Source organism: Xiphophorus maculatus, chromosome 7, assembly GCF_002775205.1.
Source record: "Xiphophorus maculatus strain JP 163 A chromosome 7, X_maculatus-5.0-male, whole genome shotgun sequence".
Taxonomy (NCBI): domain Eukaryota; kingdom Metazoa; phylum Chordata; class Actinopteri; order Cyprinodontiformes; family Poeciliidae; genus Xiphophorus; species Xiphophorus maculatus.
Genome location: NC_036449.1, coordinates 11,968,118 through 11,993,360, shown reverse-complemented (window position 1 = coordinate 11,993,360; position 25,243 = coordinate 11,968,118). Strand labels below are relative to the sequence as shown.

At 39.1% G+C, this 25,243-nt stretch overlaps 4 protein-coding genes across 4 annotated transcripts; 1 reads left to right on the top strand and 3 right to left on the bottom strand.

Moving 5' to 3' along the window:
• Positions 1-96: 96 nt before the first annotated feature.
• On the bottom strand, positions 97-2,881 carry mitd1 (microtubule interacting and trafficking domain containing 1). The gene is made up of 7 exons (XM_005798048.3): positions 2,582-2,881; positions 2,406-2,507; positions 1,752-1,888; positions 990-1,076; positions 789-901; positions 603-663; positions 97-518 (listed from the first exon to the last, which is right to left on the bottom strand). The coding sequence occupies exons 1-7, from the start codon at positions 2,724-2,726 to the stop codon at positions 423-425; spliced, it is 741 nt and encodes a 246-aa protein (XP_005798105.1). The 5' UTR covers positions 2,727-2,881; the 3' UTR covers positions 97-422.
• Positions 2,882-3,074: 193 nt separating this feature from the next.
• Positions 3,075-5,086, top strand: mrpl30 (mitochondrial ribosomal protein L30). Its single transcript, XM_005798047.3, has 5 exons — positions 3,075-3,360; positions 3,876-3,962; positions 4,173-4,319; positions 4,589-4,662; positions 4,899-5,086. Exons 1-5 carry the CDS (start codon positions 3,319-3,321, stop codon positions 5,029-5,031), a joined length of 483 nt encoding a protein of 160 aa, XP_005798104.1. The 5' UTR covers positions 3,075-3,318; the 3' UTR covers positions 5,032-5,086.
• A 1,347-nt stretch (positions 5,087-6,433) lies between these two features.
• txndc9 (thioredoxin domain containing 9) lies at positions 6,434-9,863 on the bottom strand. The gene is made up of 5 exons (XM_005798046.2): positions 9,781-9,863; positions 8,395-8,591; positions 7,887-8,005; positions 7,142-7,396; positions 6,434-7,042 (listed from the first exon to the last, which is right to left on the bottom strand). The coding sequence occupies exons 2-5, from the start codon at positions 8,563-8,565 to the stop codon at positions 6,928-6,930; spliced, it is 660 nt and encodes a 219-aa protein (XP_005798103.1). The 5' UTR covers positions 8,566-8,591; positions 9,781-9,863; the 3' UTR covers positions 6,434-6,927.
• A 917-nt stretch (positions 9,864-10,780) lies between these two features.
• Positions 10,781-24,574, bottom strand: rev1 (REV1, DNA directed polymerase). The gene is made up of 22 exons (XM_014468434.2): positions 24,255-24,574; positions 23,602-23,677; positions 22,616-22,748; positions 21,982-22,150; positions 21,453-21,893; positions 20,486-21,324; positions 19,183-19,284; positions 18,955-19,071; positions 17,506-17,632; positions 17,305-17,433; positions 17,075-17,229; positions 16,867-16,986; positions 16,532-16,752; positions 16,280-16,452; positions 15,810-16,039; positions 15,537-15,718; positions 14,565-14,789; positions 14,299-14,398; positions 14,010-14,212; positions 13,779-13,923; positions 12,940-13,042; positions 10,781-12,835 (listed from the first exon to the last, which is right to left on the bottom strand). The coding sequence occupies exons 2-22, from the start codon at positions 23,665-23,667 to the stop codon at positions 12,724-12,726; spliced, it is 4,092 nt and encodes a 1,363-aa protein (XP_014323920.1). The 5' UTR covers positions 23,668-23,677; positions 24,255-24,574; the 3' UTR covers positions 10,781-12,723.
• Between the last annotated feature and the right edge of the window lie 669 nt (positions 24,575-25,243).

Sequence of the window (25,243 nt, the reverse complement as noted above, 5' to 3'; positions counted from 1 at the left end):
TCATGCCATTATTATCATGGCTTTATGAATTTAAGATAGCTTTTTATTCATATTGCTTAACCACAAAAAAAAAACAAACAAACAGTGTTGCATTTATAGATCAGTAAAAGAACATTTTAATTATTCAGAAAATGTATTAAAGCATTTTAACAGCTTATGCCATCACACATTCATACAAGATTCATAAAAGCAACCTTAATAAATACGACAAAAGAGAGGCGGGTGTTCAAAAGAACTTCTTAAAGTAAAGAAAGTTTTAATAGTCCTGTCAACTTTGGCTATGACACACCAGTGCAAGAAAAATCCAGCGGGAGAAGCTGTATGTTAAGGCAAAATTAAAATCACTGCAGATGTGTTTCGGTTTAGGTTTTGAGGTCAGTCTCTGAAGTTAGAGGAAAATATTATTTTGAGCAGGATGAATATCATAGAGTTTTTGTGTGTTTGGTGTGGAAAATGTCAACAGACGTCTCATGGCAGGGTCTGAGGTCGTAGTCACAATATCCGATAGAGAACCGGCCCTGTTGGACACAACAATCAGAACTTAACATCCACAGATATCAGAAAAAAAGATGATTACTCAGAATATGAAGCTGCAGTCTCACCTTAGGCTTCTTAAAGTAATCCAACCCTCTTCCGATTTTTATAATCCAACCATTGTCAAACCTATAAACAGTTACCAGAGTATTAATTCCTCATTTTGAACACAAGAAAAAAAAAACATCGTTGCACATAGTTGCAAACTGAAAGCAAACAATAAAAAAAAAACACCCTGTAGGTAAAAGACACACCTGATCTCCCTGTCATGAATGGTGGAGGAATACTGAACATCCAGAGTCACCCCATGACCCCCCAGACTGTCCCTCAGCTCGGACAGAGCGCTGCTCTGCTGGGTGTTATCACCCTGGACAAAAAAACCCATCAGAATCATTAACATCTGTGACTGCTTGACATTCGTCACACAATGTCAGCTCATTATTTAGGTAACCTACTTCATCCTGGGATGTGAGGAGGTGGATCTTATTCACCTTGCCGCACGATTTTAGCAACATCTCACAGAACCGTAGGAAGTTGTACAACTGGTGCAGAGGAGACGTACGGGTTTAATTAGCATTAATAAAACACGTTTGTGCTGAGAGGAGACTTCAAACTATTAAACTGTATGAAGTTTAACTCAAAGCTTAAATATGATTCATATGAGTAAAAGATAACAATAGCTGTGTAGGAAGATACATTTTCAGAAAATTTTTTTATTTAAAAACAGGACTTTTAAAGAATATTAGAATAAATTGAACACCAAAGCAAAAACAATAAAAAATAAACCTTAATTTTGAAACACCGTCTCTGAGTAAAAATCTAAATCTCATATTATGAAATAAGAATTTAACTTTTTTTTTTAACCACATTTTGATTACTCTTATCTGTATCTTCCTTTTTTTTACAACATCCTCACCACTTTTTATTAGCTCACTCTATCTCTAAGAATATGGATCCAGTGCGGGCAGCAAAGGGAAAGAAAGAAGGGGGCAGAAATAGTATTTCAATGCAGAATTTGCATGCATGGCAATGCACCAACTCTTGTTTCCTTTAAATTTTGTGGCAAAATACAAGAAAAATTAAAATTGAATCACAGTGTAACCCTGATTATCAGAATACAGTAGCTGCTGCCATCTTTGAGCAAAGCCTAATATGAATGAATCCAGCAGAAAGAAACCACACAATAATAAATAAAAGAGAAAAAACAGGGATCATACCTGGTGGGTATGACGTATGTATGGGTCCTCCACCCAAATCTCAGAGAGAGCGCTGCTGATGTATGGTTTAAACAGAGCCTCATAGCAGTAGCCTGTGGCATCCTCCGAGATCTTTATCTGCTCGTGATATTTCCCATCTGTCAGCACGAGAAAAAATATTTACATTTTCCACGTTTTGTGTCATTACAACCAAAAACATCACGGTATTTTGCGAGAATTTTATGTAATAAACAAACAAAAAGGGGTGCATTATTGTGAAGTGAAAGAAAAAGAATGCATAAATTTTATTTATTTTTTAAGTAACAAGAATAGTTTGTATTCAGTCAGGTGTGTAAAAATAAATCTCAGCATAAATTCAACTGTTCTGGAAAAGTGTCCGAAGTTTGTTAGAGAACATTAGAGAACAAACAGCATAAGAAACGCAGGAAAAGGTTATAGAGAGGTTCAAAGCAGAGGTTCAAAAACAATAACCAGAACTTTGGACAGCTCACAGAACCTTGTTCATTTCTTCCTCTGAACATGGAAATGTTATCACACAACTACCAATTACCACATTAAAACCTAGGAAAACGCGTCATACATGCAGAAGGAGGAAACGTAAATATGTTGAAGCGGTATGGAGAGTTCTGGAAGTCCTGTGTTTGATGACAGTACCTTCTTTCATCTGGTTAACATGAGATTTGATTTGCTCTGCTCTGTCCATGTAGCCCTTGATCTTCTCCCTGTAGTGTCCTCTCTTTGAGTCATCTTTCAAAGCTGTTAAGACCGGAAGGAAACATGTGAGCTGAGAGTTGTGAATTTTAATGTTTACATCAGGAGCAATGGGATACCTTTCAACACGTCTAAGAGCAGCTGGATCCCCTCCTGGTAGCAGACCAGAGACTCCTGGAAGCGGCCGCTGTGGTCCAGCTCCACGGCTCGTTTCAGAACGGACACGGCCGAAGCCTCCATCCCGGACACGTGGTTCTCTGTCATTTTCCTTTATGTTTTTTTTACCTTTTAATATTTATTTTTATGTTATCGCTGGTTCGTGCTTCATTTGTAAAAGAAAATAACCTAAAAATTGGCGGAACTCGCCTAGAAGTTGAAAGCTATCTAAGAGCTCCTGCAAAATAATTCCCCAGGAAAAGGTGATGGTTCATTTGTTAATTTCAGATACGCAGATGAAAAAAGTTTTGAAAATACTTATAAAAAAGTGCTTATTTATCTAGATAGAATTCTTAAACTTTTAAATGTGCATTTTAGACCAGTAATAAAGTTTTATATTAAAATAAATAAATAAAGGAAGTAGTGTTTTCCAACCGGTACAGTTTAGATGTAACTCAGTCACGTTTCCGGTTAGCTTCGTGCAAGTGAAACTCAGGACAAAAGTGTTTAGGCTGTTTTGGAGTATAATGTTATTTTTCTCGAACGGAGGATTTGGTGGTGAATTTAGTAAATATTGTTAGACATTAGGCTCTCAACTTCATTGCGACTTAACGTTAGCATTTTCTATATTTAGCCTTTAGCAGCGCTGTAACCTTGGCGTCTTGCGTCTGAGTAGCAGCTTGTGCCTCACAAACTCAATATGTCAGGCATTTGCCGCAGTTTGAGCTTTCTCACAAGTAAGGTAAGTGTTTTAGTATATTTAGGGCATATTCGTGGAAATTTCAATTTTATTCTTTATTATTTTCAAAGATGTTATATAATTGATGGCCCTAATCTCTATTTGGGCTAATTGACTCGTACAAAATATTACTTCTACTGGTCATAATTATTTATCAATCATATGGAGACATTTTCTTGGAGACATTTCTTAGCTGTTGTTAAGCTGGAAGCGACCGAAGCTGCAAAGAAACACAACAGTGAAGAGATAAAAGGACCAGCAATACAGGGAGACAATTATTCATGCACACTCTCAGACGTAGGATCATTTGAAAATCGTCAAATAATTTTGTATTGTATTGTGGAGTCTCCGAGAAAACACAGTTGCAGTTGGGGAATAGATACGGAATATGGAAGATTAATCTGATATAGAAACTTTTTGTGTTGTCGACGTTTCACAGAATTTTGTGCATCAGAAAAGATACCACCCTCCTGGCTCACAGTGCTACAATACAGTCTCTATTTCTTCTGATGTTGCAGGCATTGAAAGACGCCACAGTTTTATCACCTTGTTCGTGGTTTGTGCCCGCTCGCAGCAAATTTTCCAAATCAAGAATCCCAGAGACGGTGAGAATCAAGAAAAAATACTCAATGTTCTCACACTTGTCACTTTTTATATGTATTTTTTTAATATTCATTTTCAACATTTTATGGGGAAAAAAAGAGTAAGATGCATTTCATTGTCACTGCTACGAAGTGGTGTAAAAATAAGGCACCTGCTGCAGCTCGTTTGCCTTGTCTGTGATGAGAAATTAAATGTTTGTTCCCGTTTGACAGATTTTTGAAGAGAGATCAAAAGAGCACGAGAAGTATGGAGGCGATCCGGAGCAACCTCACAAACTGCACATAGTGACCCGGGTCAAAAGTGCAATGCGAAGGCCATACTGGGAGAAGAACATCGTGAAATACTTTGGACTTCAAAAGGTACTATTAATATCATCTAAAATGAGCAACAAGAGTTGGGAGATATTCAGTCAAGTCTTGATCCACGTGTGCAACCTGGACTTTATGTCTACCTGTCAATAAAGCCCATAATTTATTTATTACTAGTAGCTGGCAGAATAATTGTTCAATAATAAGATAAGAACACAGTGTTTGTCAACCTAACACTTAAGCTATCATAAATACAAATGGCACTGTATATAATGCATAGACAACGTTTTAATCTTTCTCTCTGTTTGTCTTCCTGTCAGGCCCACAAACCTGTAATCCATAAAAACACACCTTCAGTTAATAACCAACTGAAAATTATCAAGCATCTTATAAGGTAAGATTACTTTACAATGCAGAGTGCTTTAAATAATAAAGTAACAAAATCAAAGCAGGCATTTAAAAAAATTACCATGAAGATTACTACAGATTAAGTCATCCAAGTAATGATTTGTAGTGCCAGATCACTTTAAAAAATGATTTATTAAGCCTTCTGTCACATTCATCATAGAGACAAAAGGTATATAACTGTATGATTGTCTCCCACCTTTTACGGTTTCCTGTTGCATGAAGGATACAGCCCCTGAAAACTCCACATGGTCTCCCTTCTGAGGAGGACATGGCCGACACATACATCAACAGCAAGGGAGAGCTGATTGTACGTCGCCTTCTCCAACCTGTCGACAACAAGGCTATTGAGTCTTAGTTCTGCTCTGTGATGTTTGTTCAAATTTAAGCTGTTAATAAATAAATAGGAAGAAATATAAAAAAATAGGTTCCAGTCTTGTTCTCTTCTAAGGTGTCTTTTGAGCTTAATGACATATTTTGTAGTGATTGGATTAGTTTGAAATCCCTCAGCAAACCTAGCTTAACAAATAACCAAGACATAGTTTGAAACTACTGGTGTATCTAAATGTCTAAATGATTGAAAAGTTTGTTTCAGTAATTAAAAGTATAATGAACCTATACAGGTAAAGCTTAGCATAGGAGGAAAGGAACCGATACCTGTCCTAATGATCAGAGTGTAAATGTGCCCTTTGTGTCGGCTCCAATGTGTTCAGTGTAATATCGGGGGAAAAGCTATGAGAGTCACGCTGTGTGTAAATATCTTATTTCACTGTAAGTACAGCTGCTCAGTCACAGCCTGATAGAGAACATAAAAGAAATCCAGAACATCCTGACTGTTGGACCTAGGAATTTGGCCTTCCTAGATCCATGGATATAATCAGGCTATTGAAATATTTGAAATACTTTTAACTATTCAGATAAATCCATAAAAAGTCACATTTACAATTTGCCACCATCAAAATAGAACAAACTGCATCCCCGCATTGGCACGTGGCAGCATTAGACTGTTAAGATGCTTTTGTTCAGTGATGATAGAAGCTTGTCAGTGTTTAATGTTTTGAGACTGGGGCGGCAAGACGGCGACCCTAAAAACAGCAGAACAGAAATGGTTCGTCTCAAACATTCACGTTAGAATTGTCTGGTTTTAATGCCACTGAAAATCTTAAAATGTAAAAATTGCTCAACAATCTGATTTACATTTAGGCTGTTTTTCTTCTTGACTTAGAAAATGTTTGAATTTTTTTACTTTGTAGAAAAGGCTGATTTGTATCTCAAAATACTTGCTGCTATAATTGCATAGAAACATGGTTCTACAATGCTCAGACATTTGAAGGGTTGAAAAACATAAGCAAGCCACAATTAATTTGTATTACTAAAAATAGTTCCAGCATATAAAATCCCAGTAAAGTATGCAGAAATTTGTGGTTGTAGCATAAAAAGAAACTGAAAGTAAGTCGAGGCAAATTAATAGTTTTGCAGGATGTTATAAAGCCCTTACAAAGGCTCCAGGAATCGGTACAGCTGACAGGACAGCCAGCTGTCATATGTGAAGGTGTGCTGTGGTGGAAACATGACAAAAATGTAGAAAACGTCTTGACTTGCATGAATATTTTTTCCAAGGCACTCAAAAGAAAAAAATTTGATTTGGTTGTTTTCAGGCCTGCATCTGTTCTTGATTCAAAATAAATCAGATGTCAATTAACATCATTGGGACCCCGTCTGTAAACAGTGGAAACAAGAATCACAGGAGGAAAGTGAAATTATTTTACTGCTTTTTATTACATCAATATTTATCAAGTGAAACTCTTTGCTACGTGGTCATGTTATGTATAAATGTATTCTGATGCTAAAAACTGAATACATTTGATCTTGGCACCCACATGCATCACAGGCTCTGTTCTAACGAAACACTTGATAAAAATGCAATGAAACCAACAAGTCTGATTCAAAAAGAAGGCTTAAAGTGTATTGGCCATTAGAAGACTAAAACAGTGAATCACATCATGTGTGATTCCTTGCTCAGGATGACAAAATTATTATTATTACTGTATGTCCAAGTTAGTCATATGCAATATCTTGACTGATCTAAATATAAAACATAACATTTCATTAAATAAAAGATGAAAATCACAGATCAGGTAAATTGTAAAAAATGTATGAGTAGGTGATGAAAACAAAACAATGAAAGAGGGCTGTCTGCTGGAAATAACGGAGAGACAGCCTTGAGAGATAAAACCAGCCACATCAAAGCATTTCAGTCGTCGTCGGAGTCGGAGTCGTAACCTCGCCCTCTGATACTTTTCTTCTCCACTTTTGTGATCTTTGAGCCAGACTTTTGTGATCCTGTCGGTGGCTCCATCAGGTTGCCGCTACAAAAACGAAACAAGAAGGTGGATATTAAAATGAATGCGTACTTCTTCCTTTGTGAAATCCCACAGATGGAGGAGTGATTGTTCTGCAGGTCTTACCTGTAGTTAATCACATCTGCGCAGCCAAGTCTCCATTCAAGCATCTCGGTGGAAAACTCATCTGTGTTGCCCAGATCTGTGAATCCCACTACATAATCCTTTGTTTTCCCATCTAAAAGCAAAGCCAGTGTAGGAATAACTTTGATGCGTAGCCTCTCTGTCAAAAATGGGGCCTTTTCTACATTTAGTTTAATGAACTTGGTTTCAACATGCTTCTTTGCCAAGAGAGTCAGGTGTTTGTCCAGGATCTTACATCTACAAGAAGAAAAATACAAAATGGCAAACGTAACAATGTTCTCACCTGCACAGCAAGAATAAGCCTATGGATTTTGCATCTGAGAATAAAAGTAAAACTGTTTTTTTTTGTAGATTTGCAGTTTATTTCTTTAGTTTTAGTTCATCAGCGACTCAGGTTGGAATTGATCTTTCCTTTTTTCAAGTGGAATAAACTGTTAGATTTTCCGCATTGATTATTTTAATTAACATTAATTCTAAAATAGTAAAAAAAAAAAATTAATGAGTGCAGTTTTTAGTTCCCTAAAAAGTTTGAGTTAATGCCTCAGATATAATTTATTGTATTTACAAATTATGAAACTAATTGTATTTTAGGTAGCCAATAACATTGCTTGACTTAACACTAACATCTTTAAAGATTTTCTGCAACAACTATTAGAAAAACAGTGGTCATAAATTAAACTAAACTAAAATATTAAAACCAAATGTTTGCAACATGCTGTGTAGTTACCTGAAGGTTGAATTTCTGTAAAAGTGGCAGACAACATTCTTGCTGTCCTTTACTTCACCAAAAAAGTCTTTCTCGCTGGAGATTTCTCTGTACTCGCCATGGCCTTTGGACAGCCACTCCTTCAAAGTAGAAAATTCAAAACAAGTAAAATATGAAAAGTTTGTTATTTCTAAGTGCAATTGATGTCCAAGTATTACTTTCTCAGGAAGATAACTGCTCCTCAATGTATGTATTTTTAAAGATGTCTTTGGGGTTTCCTATCAAACTTTAATTAGAAAATTGTCATTTATTCTCATTTCCCTTCACCAGCTTATAACAGAATCCCTCACCAAGTTTAATCTTTTGCTTTGATTTCTACTGATCTGACTGAACTGGCCATCTAAACTTGAAACACCTGCACCTTTCATACACAGAGTTTATACAAACGTCCAGTCACCCGCGTCTGTTTCTGAGTGTTTTTAAAAGCACCTCCAGTTTCCTATCCAGGTGGGTAAAGTGTCACACTTACTTGCTTTTGCTTCTGTGCTTTTTTAAGTGCCTCCAATCGTCTTTCCTTCAGCCTCTCAAGATCGTCATCGTCCATTTCATTCAGCTTGCTGAGCTGCGCCTCCACCTGCTCGTCTACCACCTTAGCCGTTTGCTCTATCACCTTGCTTATGATTTCAACGGGAATGGCCATGGCTGCCTGTGTCAAAAGCTCTGAATCTGAGGAGGAAGAAAGAACATGTGGAAACTGAGACATGGCAACAATGTACAGTATCGTGTGATTTAAACACTTTGCAAAAACCCAATTTGATATGAGGTTGCACTTCTTAAATATAGCTACATACTAACTTCGGGTTAGTTTCCAGGATAAAGAAAACAACTGGAGGAGGAAGGAAGCAAGAAAGCAACTGGAGGAGGACTGACCTCTTCCCGACACATTGCTGCACACTGTCAATCAGCTGGTTGAAAGAAAGAAAGCCACTACACTTTTCAATTTCTTACAAGAAATCCCAATGTTTAAAACGTTTCCAGTTGTGCACAAGCTGATTGCTTGCATAACAAGCAATCAGCTTGTTATGCTAACAAGTAGTGATGCACAATATAGCCACATTAATATCAGCGTCAGCCAATATTAGGGAAACTGAAAAGAATATCAAATAAAAATAGTTTAAGGGACAGATGGAATCGAGGAACTGCACCTACAGCAAACCAAAACTGTAACATAGTGATCCATAGTGGGATCCAGAGCTGAACAAAGATATTTTTGGCTGTTTTTCATCTTTAATATTCCTCTGTTAAACTATGCACGTTACATAAAATATTTCTATTTTTATTTAATGTCAAACTTTGTACAAGTGCAGTTTAAAACGTGGAACCAAGACCTGGCAGAGCAGTTGTGTAGCCATATAAACAGTTCTTATGTGCACTATTTCAGCACGAGTCTAACACAAACAACGAGCAACAATCATTTTACTTTTAAATTTAAATCCACTGCTCATTTAATTAAAAGCAGTGGAATAGCTGTTGATCTCAAACACCTGCAGCTAACAAAAGCCATGGTAACAACAGGGCACACCTTGTTTTCACCGATAAACAGTTTATGAAGTCTATGTTGCGGTTATTTACTCATCTCCTGTTAAAGACTAGCTCCGAACATGATTATGAGTTAACATGTCAGGAGGGACCGACTACTTACAGTCAGCTATCAGAAATAAAACAAATACCAGAATTTACGTTACGTTTGCTTGATATGCTAGCTAGCAGGCTAACGCTGTCGGTACCTTCTACATATAAAAGTATTATACATTTTAAAAATGGAAGGATTAAGAACAACAGTATTGTCATCAGCAAACTGTTCAATTATAATAGACATTTACAATATAACAACTAAAATAAAGTAAAACAGTACCAGAAAATAATGCCGGTAGACACCACAGTTAATGCGCGAAACTGCCACACTGGATATGACGTCAAAATAGGCCTGTTTGATGTCATTAATAGCTCTTCCGGCCGGGTATCTTACAAAATAAAATAGATTTTTGAAATACCGTGTTAATTTTCCGTGATAGTGGATTTTGGGTTTTCACATTATCTATAAGTCACAGTCATCAAATGTACAAGAAATAAGATAAATATTTAATTCTGTGTAATGAATCGATGAAATGAAACAGTTTTGCCTTCTGAAATGAGTTACAAAATTTACAATATTCTAGTTTTTTTTTTTTTTTTTGCGTTTGTGTAACATTTGTACGTTACACAAATGCAGACCAGAACTTGTGCATGTGCCCAAACATATCTTTTTTAGACCAGAATTCTAATTGTAACAGTTCTGGTCAATAAATAAAAAGCATCAATAAAATATTTCCTGAATATTTTTACATTGTGTCACATTACAACCACAAATGCCAATGTGTCTTACTACTGTTGTCCATTATAAACCAACAAAGAGTCCTTCACTTTAAAGTGAGGAGGAGAAAAAATATTTTTTAAATTGGATTTAGGTCTGGACTTTGACTGGGCCATTCTATCACACAAATGTGCTTTACATGAAACTGTTTCATCAGCCTCTCCAGTATCAGTGATTTTTAGCCTCTCAGAAGAGTTTAATCCAGGATTGTTCTTTGTTTAGCTTACCATAATCTTAATACCATTTACCATCCTCATCCAAGATTTAAACAAAACCACCCCACAGCATGATGCTGAAACTGCCATGTTACATGGCTGAGTTGCCATGTTCAGGCTGAAACTGAAAACTTTCTGGGACTTATTTAGACCAACTTTCAACAATGGTTTCTACTTGCCACTCTTTTACAAAAGCACTACTTTAGTTTAGGCTTCTTTAGCTGTTTGTGGCTTCCTTTGTTCAACGCTAAGCAGCAATGTCTAATGCACAAAAAGGACAGGTAGAGTATTAGAAGTTTAAGTTTATTAGCAAGGTTTAGAAAACTTACAAACAAATTCACAGCTTCAGGTCTTCAGGCACAAGCCAGATTAGAGAACACTGGCCAGTTTTTACTTGTGGCCATTTCTTTCATGAAAGAAGTGAAAGGTGATGTGAAGCAACATCTTAAAAGTGAAAACTCACACATTCCAAATTACATTCAGACTGATCTGGTTTGCATATAATTACTGCTTTAAGCAAACTTTTCAACAACGTACTTATTGTCTTCTGTGAGGAGATCAGAAGCCAGTTAGCTGTGTCTTCCAACAACAGGTCATACAAGTTAAATTCAGGACCTATGTACAGAAATGAAGTCAGTTGCCGTACAACGTTTCCAGAGTGAATAACAAAAGATGGGTCACCTGAATCAATCCAAATCCAACATTATTTCAACAGATTCAGAACCTGTTGAAAACAGGAAGCTACTGCTTGAGTTACACCTAATTTAAATGCTTAACAAATGTCGCATCATCTTCATCAGTCCTCTCTTGTTTGTTAGCGACAAAAAAGAGAAATGAATAAGCTGATTGATTGCCATTACATATGTTGATGTCCTCCCAAATTAGACTGCTACTGTCCAGGAAATACTTTGGCTAGCTTCAGATTTCCATGTCGGAACACTTGCAAGCTTTTAGACTTCAGAGTTACAATTTAAAGACTGTTACTAAGAATTCACTACTGGTAAACAATACAAGAGGCAATTCCTCCACATACATTTTGTTTAAAACATTTGACAAAGGTCTTTCAAACATTATTTACACTCTATAACAAGGTTTGGCACTTTAAAAAAAAAAACAGAATTGAATGAAACACTACAGAGTGCAGCAGTTAGTTTTTTCTTTCTTTCTTCTTCTTCCACAAAAAAGTGCTTCTAGATCAGAGCACCAAAATAACACGCATAAAAAATATTGTCTTTTTGTTGAACCATTTCAGTCGGCTTCAAATGCGCATTCGGACTGCTACGAGGTTAGCAAATTCCAAACGTGATCCAAGAGTTTGGTTTTGTCACTACAACATGATGAATCTTATATTCAACACTAGTACCTGTGCCTGTGAGGTAAGTTGAATGCCCTGCTGAAAATAAAACGGAAAATAAAAATATCTAAGCACTACAATGCTGGGTCAGAACTGGTGTGTAAAAAAATAAACAAAAAAAAAAGTGAGCAAACAGAACTGTGCTGCGTTCGATTTGTACTTGAAAGTTTCAGAGTCCCGAGTCGTAAAAACAAGAACAGAACACATCGAAGTCTGAATGCCGACTGGGAAAGCTAGAGGTCCCTGCGCCATTGCATGTTCAACATCTGTCATGGCTGCCACACGTATAAAAGATGGTGAAAGTTGCAGGAATAACCAGTTTCTTTGCACTTCAGTCTGTCACATATTTCACTTCCCGTTCATGTCTCTCTAGTGTTGCATCCACAGAAGCCGTGACTGGCTTGTAACAATACAAGTAGCACCTCAACAGTGAAATATCCAACTTACAATCAGAACGAGCTGAACTTGGGTATGACATCATGCCCGTATCAAACTTCTGCGACAAATCAAACGCAGTGCTAAACATCTGAGGAAAGGAAAACAAAACAAATCACACATTTATAACAAAACCATAAGGATTACCAACCATTTAAACTGCACTAAGTTGAAAGTGAGACTGTTTTTTGCCCTTCAGTTTAAGCTACTCCAACACTGAAAACAAATATTTGTACAAAAAGTGACATACTGTACATGCTTTCAAATAATACACCGATGGCTCTTTGCGTTCCTGCCATTATTTTGTTGGCCACTGAGGAAAAAGAAAGATGCTGCGGGGGAAGCTAGGACAGCAAATAGTAATCATTCAGATGTCATGATTCGTTTGGTACACGGTACATTGTTGCAGAACAACAACAGGGTACGTCTTTCCTCTTCTTCTCATGTTATCTTCAAGATGCTACCATAAGCTTGATGCACAACCACCTGTATGTTGTCTAAAATGAAGTCAAATGCCATACTCCAAACTGACTCCACAGACTCCTGCATAAGCCTGAAGGAAAAAACAAAACAAAACGACAATAAACTATAAGCAAACTGAGATCAGATAAAAAGAGAGAACAACACATGCAAAATGTTATATTGTGCACCACCGACCTTTTCATATATCTTATTATCAAATCCAACTTCTCTAGGTCTTTATCTTCAATGAGATCAGTGCAGTACTTTACTACCTGCAGGATGTCCTCCTCCATCGGTTCTAAACAAAAAGGCATTTTAAAAGGTAAGCAGTTGTGTAGCAGTTTATTTTTCATTTAAGCAATTTCATTAGTTATGGAGATAAATCTGAACAAAATGGCCTACATGCCCTCAAAACTATTATGACATATCTAAATAGATCAAATCTGAAGAGGCCTGTCACAATAAACAATAAATCAATTAATCACATGACAAATTAAAAGAAACTCAATCATTTTCATTTGCTTGATTTATCGTTTTTCTCTTTTCTTTCTCTTTTTACTAAAAACTGAAGGATAAAATGAAGTCTGGTCCTTTGGTTTTAACTATCCCTTTTCTTTGAAAGATAATTTTGTTAACAATTATGAACTTCATAATTCATTTTATTTGTCGTTCCAGTGTTTAAATGTTCATTAGAATTTAAAATTTACTAATCCTTGAGAGTGTGTTCTTGCCTTATTATGCCATTATAGCTATTATATTACTTGAAAATGTTCTCAAAACAACAATATTCTCGTTTATCGCAGTAGCTTCTGGGACAATTTATTGTCTGGCAAAATTTATCATCGTGACAGGCCTACGCTGACACCCTTAAATAAATTTCAGTACACCCAACTGCCTTAAAATGTGTAATTTAATCCCAGCACAAAGCTACACCCAAAAGGAATTACAGCCGGACCTGCAGCAAAAGGTGGCACTATAAAGCTTAGATAAACGGCATTACTGTAGATGTCTTATCAACATTGGGACATCTGTACCTGTGATGGTGGTGACCCATTCCCGTAGGAGAGTTTTAATGTCCGTTAGGTCACAAGCTCCAGCCAACGTTGGAACAGGACGAGGCAATGACTTTGTCACAGACACCATGATGTCCTGTTCTGAGGTGGACGGGTTCATTTCAGTCTGAAGGAAGAGACAAGAAGTGAAAGAGAAAAGGGGTTAGCAACGAATAAAGTAATCTCTCCATCTGTAACCACACGCAGAATCACCTTTGGTACATTCACAGGTTCTAGTGGTTTTATTGGCGGCACGTGTTTGGCTGGACTGTTTGTGGCCTGACGTCTCTTTAAGGGTGAGGTTCCTTTTTTAACAGGGCTCACTCCGTTCTTCCTCTTGTAGCGCCGCTTTAACCGTCCAACGCCAGTTCCTGCAGCAGGCTGCTTCAGCTGCAACAGTGGATTCTTCTGCTCGGCTGCAGACAAACCAACATGTCAAAAAATAAAAATCTACATGAAGGGGGAACAAAAACTATGTGGCGGCAGCCGCTGGTTAACTCACCCATTTTCACCTGGGGTTGGACATTGTTTGCACGGCTGTAGGCAGACTTCAGTTCATCCTGCAGCTCTTTGGGAAGGACAGCAAAGACGTCCGGATCAACCTGCGATCAATTATAGAAGCAGAGTGTCCTGAAAATCTCCAGGAGACACCACTTAATCCTAATTTCTTAAATTACAGACGTGATAAGACAGTTACTACTCTTTATTCTTGAATTAACACAGAGCTACCGGACACCAAGTCAAAATTTCCAACAGGTGCTTTTCTACCTGTGAGAAGTTTGGTAATTCGAGGACAATTCCCGGATTGTCTGGCTGGTTTGGAAACTGCAGCACCAACGTTCCAGCAGGGGGAGCATAGGGCGCAGGATGGGGAGAGGAAAGCTGCAGATCGGGTGAATGGCAGTGATTTGACCTCTCGTCTCTCTTAGTCCACGACTGCTCCACTTGCTCCCTCAGCTCGGCCGGCAGGGCCTCCAGGACAGAACGATCCACCTTGGAAATTATTCAAAAATTGTGAAGAAGAAAAAAAAAATAGAGAAGGTCTAGATAACGAACCTCATTTAGTAAAAGGTGTTAAAATATGCTGTTGGTCAGATCTGGTATAAGCATGCCGGGAAAAAAAAGGCAGGAATTTTCTTCAGCTGAATGGAGTATAGAATGATGCAACTATCAAATTCAAAAATACATTATTGATCTCAAAGGGAAATTAAATATTTATTAATTAATTTAAATTTACCCTCAATAAACTGATACTGATACCATTATAGGCAAAACTCACTGACACACAAAGTGTCAATTTCAAAAGTGTCCCAATTTCAACAGACATCCGAGATAATCTACAATCAAAACAAATCATACAACAAATTACATGAATTGTACAAAATAAAAAAATGCAGTAAGACATTAAAGAACAAAGAAATTAAAACTTTAAAAATCAATTAAGTCACATAGCTTCAGGTCCAGTTGTACTTCGTTTTAAGTAAAATAAGCATTACTGGACTATGCCTCTTTGTAATTACTTTGCTGCCATAGAGAAATTAGTTAGATTTTTCTATGCTTAAGTATCAGAGGGAACTGTTGTTTTTCTGCTTTAAATAAAAGCATTTGATCATGTTTCTAAATCTTTTTCTAAATACTACTTTACTGTGAAACGGTGGTATTTTCCCCTCAAAGTTATAAAACCGCAAGAATCTCATGCCTGCGTTGGCGATGATCCAGCATTAAAAATCCCAGATTTACCTGTGAGGGGGAGGGGACTTCAATGCTGAGATTGAGACGGGTCCGTGAAAGTTTTGGCGCTGCTCTGCAGACGGGCGTTTCTTTGCTCGTCCCAGGGACTGGCTCAGCAGGTGTCAAAGGATGTGGTGATGAGCTACCTGAGAGAGCCGCTGTCGAGGAAGTCTGCTTGTGCCGAGTGTCTGCTGCATTTTTTAAAACACATATAAACGACTAAGCCAGGAGTTTAGATGGAAATAAACACAGCAAAGATCGAACCATGAAGACAAATCAGACCTTTGTTGGTAGTTCTGGCATTTGATCCTTGGCCTAACAACATGTCCTTGATGGAGCGTGTCCGAGTTCCCCGGCAGTCCTGTGCTTGGGGCTGATTTCCCTCGAGCTGCTGAACCTGAATGCCGACCCCTCTCAGGTCCTGGACCTGCAGCTTCATGGCGTGGAGCAGCTTGATGACAGCGGAGGCAATCAGCTGACCACTGTCAGTGGACTGAGCGAGCATCACAGTCCTGACAAGCAGCAAGAAGAAACAAAATCACCTTTTTACTCCTGCATCAATATCAGTCTCAATTTTTACCATGTGGTGCTTTGCATGTTCGTCTGTTCATTACCCTTTTATTCATTGACCATTTTATTTTATTTTCTCAAATTTTGACACGTTGCAAGCACAAACTTTAATGTATTTTATTGAGTAAGCTCTAGGTCAAAGGGCATGAATACTTTTGCAACGAGGTGCCAAAGATCCTTACTTGGCGAGATTATCACATATGCCATGACCTCCGTATTTGGCCGGCTCCAGAGGCGCTCCGACCTTGCGCACCATGACCTTCAGAGTAACTCTCCGACCCCGCAGTCCTGCTTCCTTTAGACGCCGCTGCACCTCCATCGATAGATTAGTCAGGAAACACTCTGCCTCGTCCACCTGGTGAGTTTTAAAGGGAAGAAGATTAGAAATCAGGAGGCGCCTGGACTGACGTGAGTGTAAACCTCGCAGGTCTAACCGTGACAAAGCGGATGTTGTAGTTCATCTCGGCAGAGACGGATTTTCTTTCCTTTTCGAAGCGGACGGGTCGGTCGTCTAAACCCCTGCAGAATCGAAATAGAGTTTGTCCGGTACGAGGTCCAAACTTTTTCTGCAGCTGAGATAGAGACAGTTGCTGGAGGTCCCCACAAGACTTCACGCCCATCACAGCAAGTTTTTTGGCCATAACGTGCCCGACACCTGGGGAAAATGAATGAAAAAGATTAAAAAAAAATAATAACAATTTAGCTTCATGTTTCCTGAGAATCTCTTCTAGAGTAGAGAGTAGAGCAGGACGCAGAGCAGCATATCCACCTGGCAAACTGGTCACTGGTAAGTCCCTGATGAAATCATCCACTTCTTCATACCTAAGGAAGTACTGCCCGTTCGGCTTGGCCTTACGGGTCGCAAGTCGAGCCAGAAGAATGTTGGACCCTGAACAGAGCGTTGCAGTCGGTCTGAATTATTTCCATATGAATTCTGGCTTCATTGAATTTACGGTGTGGGGAAAAATGGGACTCACCCATTCCCACTGAGGCACAGCATCCCGTTTTCCCCTGGATGTCTGCTCTAATGGCTTCGGCCAAATCGTCTGGAGTAACGCCCACCTCAGCCAGCAGATGAGAAGCATCTATAAGAGCTTCGTCACAGCTGAGAGCCTCGATGTCGTGGGTGTAACTGCACAGAGCAAATTAAGATCAACATCGCAAGTAAATCCTTTCTAGCTAGACTGACAGATTTGAGGTTCTGTACCTGGCCAGGATTTCATACATGTTCAGAGCCACCTCCTTGTAGGCGTCAAAGTCGTACGGGACCGACTGCAGCGAGGGGCACAGCTGCTTCGCTTTGCCAAAAAACATCCCGTTCCTCACACCCGCCTGCCTGTAGAGAGAAAACAAGACGTCCTTACATTTCTGTCAGCACAGGATAGTTGAGGTCATGTTAACATCTCACCTGGCCTCGTAACTGCAAGATGCAATCTCTGCCATCGACAGGCCAGCAGCGTCCGGGTTCACACCGTTTCCATGGGAGTCAGGGATGTCTTGCGAGGGAGTTACAGAGAGGTCGTCATCTGCTTTCTCTGACAAAAAAAAGCAACATTGTAGCAGTAATGTTATTCACAAGGCATACAGATGGGGGGATTTTGGTGAATTCCAGTCTGGATTTTGTCATTTTGCTTTCAGAAGTAAAGCCCTTTTTGGCTTCCTTCCATGGAGCACAAATAGAAAGTGAGTTATTTTGGCCTTAGATTTTCGTCAGTTCTTCCACAGCAGCCATCTAATCAACCTGTCGTTGCATTACGTCGTGTCCAAATCCTGGCAGATCAAGCTCTACGGAGATAATCTATCTCTTATCTTTAACACAGATATCTTCCATCCTATTTCTGAGTTCCATGTTTAGTGCAGTGCACACAGCGACACCAAACTACCCAGCAGCACGGCTGTTGCCTTTAAATAGGTTGAATGGCTGATGAAAAGCCTGGAGGCCTCTCTTAATGGAAGCATCAGTAGGGGTAACAACAGAACCATCAATCCTCTTTTTGCATATCTTAGTCAAATAATTCATTAATTATTTAATGGATGAATAAATAATAATTCATTAATTATTTGTAGGGCTAAAATGAGTAACTGGACTAAAAGATTATTGAAATAATCGGCAACTGATTCAGTAATCAAATAATCATTAACTGGAGAATACAGACTCTAATACATGCCATTTGCAGAAAGAAAGAATGCCACAGTAAGAGCAGTAATTAAGCCAAAAATATACAATAAATGTATACATTTTGTGCTCTAGCCGAAAAACATGTTTTGAACTGCTTAAATTCTGTAAATAAATCCCCTTTTGCTATCTAGTTGTTAATTGGTTAAATGAAAAAGATTGACAGACAAGCCCAACGCTATGGAGTACTGATGTTAAACAGAAAGGGTTGAGCTTTTCACATTTACATGCTGTACAAGTATTTTCTCACTGGCTGCAGATGCATCCTTTACTGCAAATGATCAAGTGTTCACTAAAGGAATGTTATGCTAGGCACGAAGAGGTCTACTTTGTTATTTTAAAAAGGAACTGAATTATTTGTGTATTTTGGATTTCTTGTGAATTTCTAATATTGTATAAAATAAGCTGAAGTGGTTCCATAAAAAAAATTTGCACCGTGCCAATTATTTTTTATCTGATTAATCGATTAATAGAATAACTGACTACTGAAGTAAACATTAGCTGCAGCCCCAGTTATTTATTTTTTATTATTGTACTGTTCCCTCTACCATATACCATTTGCCATGCAGATATAAGCTACTTGTTTAACTTGAAAGCATTATTTCTATGAGCTTTTGGGGTAGCAGCGACTTCCCCACACTATTGAAGTTCCATTTAATTACCTGGATGACCTGATCTCACCTGGCTGAGGATGAGTATGCCTCATCTGGTAGTACTGCAGCTCCACCTGATGGTTGGCTCCAGGTCTGATGGGGACTTTGCCCAGTCCACGGTTACTGGTGACAGCCACAGGCTTCCCTGCACAGAAATGTTTCCAGAACCAGAGATCAAATTTCAAATCCCTTTCATTCAATGGGCTTTGCATAAACAAGGTTCACAGTGAACATCCAAACGATAAGGAAGACTTGCCTTTAAGTTCTGGTCTGTGTCGGATCCCCACAGACACAAAGAAGCAGTCCATGTCCACGTGGAAGATGCACGATTTCACACTGCCTGCCGATGATGAGCCTGCTACAAACAAGGAGACATTACAGCAATGAACACTTTTCTAGATTTCAAACCACAAATAATTAGTTAGTACAAAAGTAACTCATACCTGATTAAAAACTAAGTATTTTTCAGGGGATTTTATGTGACAGAACAACACAAAGTGCTGCAGAATTGTAAAATGTAAGGAAAATTTGGAATATATGACAGAAGCTGAAAACTGCTGACTGCAGAAGATTTTCATCCAGTCTGACTGAGCTTGAGCCTTTTTGTAAAACCCCCCAAAAGGCCTGCAGCTGTAAAGTCAGCGCATTGTTTGCGTTGAAGCCTCTTTTTAATCAGCCGACTTATAAAGTAATTGCTAAGAACTACTCTATGCCTAATCGCAAGAGTATTAAGAATATGATTATAATTCATTTCCAGACAGAAATAAAACAACATGAGATCAAATTTGTCCATTGTCATCATTACTGATAATAATTAATGTTATTATTTAGATGTGGCCATGACTGAATATCTTGTGGCCAAACAATATTATTGTTTTTTTGTCTGTGACAGATGGAAGAGATGAAAATGAATAATGCTCCTGATAATTAGGAAGGGAGCATAAACTTGTACCTTTTTCAGGGGTTTTTTGTGGTATATTTGGGTGTTGAGCATTTTTTAAAAGAATATTGTCTTTTATACAAAAACAAGACTCTTGGTTTTGCACATAAAAAAAGACATCAGGGGGAAACGTTTTTTTTAACATCTTGTAAAACTAACCACAGCAGTTTGTTTCATTTGTGTATTTTAAATATTTTTATTTACATTAGGTAGCTGACTGTTCAGACTATTTTTTGTTGGCCAAAATTAGTTTGAATACTTATTTATCTATTACTATATTTTCTTTCACACACTAAACTTATTGTGTGATTTCGTATTTATTTAAATATATTTTTAATCCTAGTTGAAAGCAAAAAAAGTTGTTTTGAAGTTACATATTTGTTTGGACAAATCAAAAAAAAAAAAAGGAAAAAATGAAAGCAGAAAATGTGGAGCACTAACATCTGTGATATCTCTAGAGATATTTTTGGCCATATCGCACACCCCTATTTGTGGCACATACCGTACATTAATCTATAAATGGGAAAAAATTTAAAAACTTTCTTAATTTTGGGAGAAAATTCAGAAGACATCATTATGAAATAAATAGAGAAGAAAAGAATAACTTCCTTTTCCCTACCTTGTCCATGAGAGGATCGCTGTGCCATAGATTTCCTCAGTCGATCTTTCCCGGGATAGGATGGGCTCCCCTCAGTCTTCCGTTTGCTGTGTAGTTCGTTGACATACTCGGAGAAAGCGATCCTCCAAGTGGAGATCTGGTGCAAACGCGAGTGAGAGTAAAACTCCGAGATCAGACCGCCCGTCTGCTCCAGCAGCTGGTCCGAGGACGTGGAGGCTGAGGACGCCTCGGTGGGAGGATCGGGCTTGGCTGCCACGCGGGCCGTGTTCGGGAGAGGGGCGTCAGTCAGAAACACTTTGTGGTGACTTCCGTTTAATCTAACGGACGAAAGGGAACAAGAAGGAGGAGATTGGGAAGTCTGCTCCGAAATCAGCTCAACCTGAGTGGGAGGTTGGAGACATTTCAAAGGCGTCTGGGGTTTGTTGGCTCTCAAAGCCTCATGAGAGGAGGACGACGAAGGTTTAGGGTCACAAAGGCCTCCGTCTTGTGTGCTGGATTGCTCTAGATGAATAGGAAGAGAGTCTGATTGCTTTGGAGGGCTGGGGGGGAACTCATATGGATCAGGTTTGGTGTGTGACTGCACTGAAGAACTCTGAGGTTTCTCTGTTGAACTCTTTGCTCTACATATGGACGCGTCCCCGTCAGAGGATCGTGGATCTGCAACAGGGGACGAGTCCTCTGGCTTTAAGGCACCGTTAAAAAGGTGAGCGTGTCCATTGGTCAGGGGGGCTTCTCCCACAGCGGCCGAGGCCCCGGCAAGACAAGGATCTCCGCGCTCTAGCATTTCCGTCATTTTAGAATGGCTCGAGGTATCCGGTGAGGTCTGGAGAACTCCATTTCTAGGAAAAGCAAAAGAGAGGAAATTGTAACATCTTAACTGAACATAAAATACTAAATTAAAAGTTGGAACTGCTTCATAAGAAGAAAATAAAAAGTATCAAATTAGTTATTTCCTGAAAACGCTCACATTTTTAAGTCTTCCTCATTCATGTGAGCAGAACCGGGAGACTTGTGCGGGAGCTTTATGTGGCCCTTGTTGGGAATTGGGTTCTTGTATAAAGATCGGCTTATGTACAGGGAACCTGAAACGAGTTGACTGGATTTCAAATGACTCGGTTGGTGGTAATCCAAGCTCGCTTTGGAGCTGCGGCGGACGGACTGAGGCTCGGCTTCGCTGCAGCCGGGGACAGGGAAGGGGTTGTTTGAGGATCCCCCGCTGCGGGGAACAGAGGGCTCTGTGTTGTGCGGTGGCAAAAGAGGCTTTTGATGCATGCTCTGCTGAAGGGGACAGTGGCTCGGTTCGGACATCTCTGAGGTGTGGCGCAGAATCACGGCGGGGAAGAGCGTGTTCTTCTGTTTAGCATACAACTGGTACTTCAAGCAAGGAAGGAGACGGCCGGCCTTGATGCTGGATTAAACAACGGAACGCAGATTTCAGCTCATGCTGCACAGACTTACATTCAATATAACAAACTCTTGTTTTGTACTAAACACACCTGTCAGTGACCCACTCTGGCCTGATGACCTTTTCCCCTCGGAGCTCCTGAATCTTGCAGTTGGGCAGGTTGTTGGCAATGATGTGGGTGGTCTTCGAGCGAGAGTAGTAGACGTGAAACTGACCCCCATGCAGCATCATCAGCCGGCGGAGCTCGTCTGCGCTCGGGTCTGATTAGAGGGACAAAACAGTGACACATTCATTCATTCAATCATCGATGAGAGGAGTGTGAGGAAGAGTACGCCGCCATGGCAGAGTGCCCTTGTATCGCAAAGCCAACACAGACACTTACTCATGCCTTTGGAAATAGACATTAACCCCAACAAGGATGGCATTAAAAAGTATGTCTGTCACACTCAGCCACCTGGCATAAGACGGGGCATGAACAACAAGTAATGGGAATCGGGTATAACAAAGTTTTCGATGATTAAATAATACATGATATTTGAAAATTTGCTAGACTATTTATCTTTATAATCCATGGCATACTTGCGTGCAAGAAAAAAATAAAGTGACATGGACAGGCAATAATTTGTTTGCAGGTACAAATAAGTGTTTGTTTGGATAAGTGGAAATGCGAGGGATAACAAAGGGCCATGAAATACAAACTACATAATCAGAGAATTTGCTTGTACCTGTGTATCCGTTGACATAAATAGACACCCCACTGAAGATGATGGAGCCGGTTCCTTCCTTCTGCTTTTCTCTAGTGGCATTGAGTTTGAACTGCTCGTCCAGTTTGGTAACCTTGGCAGCCATGTAGCCGCCCTGCACCGACAGAAATTCAGGGGGAAAAAAGAAGAAAAAAGAGTAAGGGACACTTAGGAACCAAAGAGGAATCAGGATACAAATACATCTAATTTACATGATACAACATTTTGTGACTGATCAGAGCTAAACGACTTGTGTGGAAAGAATATGATATGAAACTGAGCATACAGTAGATTTATATACACCGGATATTAATCATTTCACTTGGACTAGCACGTAAACACCACACCATATATTGACTGACAGACCCTTTTAAACATGACAGGATAGCTGAGTTTATAGCCATGTGTTTGTTAAAGGTTTAATTTAGCTATGCCATTTAGAGTAACCTGATACCCAGACTGTTTTTAACTGATGTAACGTCTGAGTAGTTCTGATAAATCTTCTGCAGTATTATTGAGCCCCTTGAATCAGACTATAATAGGTACATCCTTGAAGTTCTTAGGCTGTTAGATCAAATGCTATGAGGGGAACATGGGATTAGAGCGGTCTACTTAAGCAAGCTTGCTCAGAGAATACAGTAAATTGCAACCTCTTCAATGTTACACTGGAGTTTTAAGTGACTGACCAACAAAATCTATAGCATACTTGTGAAGTGGAAGTCAAATTATGCATGGCTATGATTTTTTTGCGTGGTTCGGATGCCCTTAAATAAAATGCAGTGCAATAAGTTTCTTTCAGAAGTCACCTAAGTAGTTAAACCTTTAGACTTCTCTGCAACTTCAGCTTCATGTTGGTCTTGGCAATATTAAAAGGGGTGGAACACACATATTCCCCACTATTTCCATGTACTATTTTGCCATGCATGCCTCTGGTTCTTTGTGAAGCTCTCACAGCTGGATGTACTCACCCTTTCTCCCCAACCATTGTCATCGCTGCCATTGGCTCTCTTTCTCATCCAACCATCTCGACTCATACTGAGCTTCCTGTAAACACAAGGAAAGCCAAATCTCAGGACTGGGATACAAGTAAAAATGAAAAATATTGACTCACACCCCAAACCAAAACTACTCAAATTATCTGATGCTGCATTAAGACATTCTGGAAATGTCAACAATCCTGAACTGTTAGGGGTTTTAAACGTTTTAACGCATAATACAGACAGATTTGCTATATCTTTCATAACGCATGCACTGATATTATTTCAGAGCAAATGTTATGACCCTGGCTGGCGTTAGCAGAGCTGTATGCCACCCTAAGGCATGTCTGGACAGACTTTCTCCCTCTTACAGACAGGTCACAATAGCAACATGCTGCTAACGTTAGCCTAGCTCCGGGAATTAAATCCATTTCAGAGCAACACGTCGCTTTATCATCCTGTCAGTTTAATGAGGACAGCTGGAAATGTTCTCACTGTACTTGCTAACACAACAATACAGGCGAAATTAGCTGGCAAACCACCAACAGGGTGTGTTTCTGAGCAACTTCAGTGCAGCGGTAATCATGTGTAAACAAACTACGGTCCCGCCAGCAGAAGTCGTCTTGTAGTTCTCTCTGTTGTACCTTTAAAGCTGTCAGACGAGGCTGCTGGCCACACTCCTCTCTGCAGATACCGCTAAGCAGAAAGGCTGCTCAATGCTGCTGCTGCTGTTTGAGTTAAACGAGGTTAGAGAGCAAAGCAAAGCGAAATGAAAGCCCTTCAGACAGGCAGCTCACAGCCACGGTTTTTACTTTGTTCCTCAGAAAAGTCCTGCTTTTGGTGAGGTGAGATCCTCCTATTGTGTCACGCAACCACGCCATGTCTCCCGAATATTTTTGGTCACCCTCCCAATCCTTTCGCTCTCCATTTCAACCGCCTGATCCATTTACCTCTTTTCTCTCCGCGAGCGTGAAACCAAGCGATGCGGAACTTCCGGTGTTTACATTCAAAATAAAAGGTTGTTGTTAGTCAGTTGCGTACCCCAATTTTTTTTTAAAACACATTTAATAGGTATACGTTCCAAAATTAAATAAGTAAATAAAATAATTTTAAAAAGAGATAAGTAAAAACAGGTTTTTGTAAAAATGAGTAACTAATCATAACATCTGATAAAAAAAATAAATAAAATGCAATCAGACATGAATGTGAAGTTATGTGTGAACTCTGCTATTCTGAAGGATAACATTAAAAAAGTGTAAAAGCTAATGACAAAATAACAAAAAAATGTAATCCATCTCGCACACAACTCAGCTGCTGTATAATGACCCACTGTTTTTTTTGTAGTGTTTCGGTTCATTTTAGCATTTAAATAAATACTATGCAAATATAGAAAAAATTAGCACTAGTTTCAAGAAAGTCTCTTTAATTCCGTTTTCTTAGCCAAGAAGTCATTTATTTTGAAATAAAACAAGATAGGCGCAACTTCCGACATTGTGACGTTTGTCAGGTAGCTTAACAAAACGCCATTCCACCGGCTTCTTGTTTTGCAGCTTCACTCGGTGTTATAGCGCCACTACGCGGACAATCGAAGAAATGTCATTCTGAATGTACCACTGTAGTTTATTGCGAATCT

Bases quoted from the DNA above. Each gene is read 5' to 3' on its own strand.
- mitd1 (XM_005798048.3), bottom strand. From the start codon at position 2,726: ATGACAGAGAACCACGTGTCCGGGATGGAGGCTTCGGCCGTGTCCGTT. The intron at 1,077-1,751 runs GTATGATCCCTG...CCTCTGCACCAG, and splicing joins ACATACGTCATACCCACCAG to TTGTACAACTTCCTACGGTT. The intron at 519-602 runs GTGAGACTGCAG...TGTGTCCAACAG, and splicing joins ATTACTTTAAGAAGCCTAAG to GGCCGGTTCTCTATCGGATA.
- rev1 (XM_014468434.2), bottom strand. From the start codon at position 23,667: ATGAGTCGAGATGGTTGGATGAGAAAGAGAGCCAATGGCAGCGATGAC. The intron at 16,753-16,866 runs GTGGATATGCTG...CATTTTCCCCAG, and splicing joins ACCAGTGACCAGTTTGCCAG to GTGTCGGGCACGTTATGGCC. The intron at 14,399-14,564 runs GTAGAAAAGCAC...AATTGATCGCAG, and splicing joins AATTACCAAACTTCTCACAG to GTTGATCCGGACGTCTTTGC.
- txndc9 (XM_005798046.2), bottom strand. From the start codon at position 8,565: ATGGCCATTCCCGTTGAAATCATAAGCAAGGTGATAGAGCAAACGGCT. The intron at 7,397-7,886 runs GTAACTACACAG...TTCTTCTTGTAG, and splicing joins TACAGAAATTCAACCTTCAG to ATGTAAGATCCTGGACAAAC. The intron at 7,043-7,141 runs GTAAGACCTGCA...TCGTTTTTGTAG, and splicing joins GCAGATGTGATTAACTACAG to CGGCAACCTGATGGAGCCAC.
- mrpl30 (XM_005798047.3), top strand. From the start codon at position 3,319: ATGTCAGGCATTTGCCGCAGTTTGAGCTTTCTCACAAGTAAG. The intron at 3,963-4,172 runs GTGAGAATCAAG...CCCGTTTGACAG, and splicing joins AATCAAGAATCCCAGAGACG to ATTTTTGAAGAGAGATCAAA. The intron at 4,320-4,588 runs GTACTATTAATA...TCTTCCTGTCAG, and splicing joins AATACTTTGGACTTCAAAAG to GCCCACAAACCTGTAATCCA.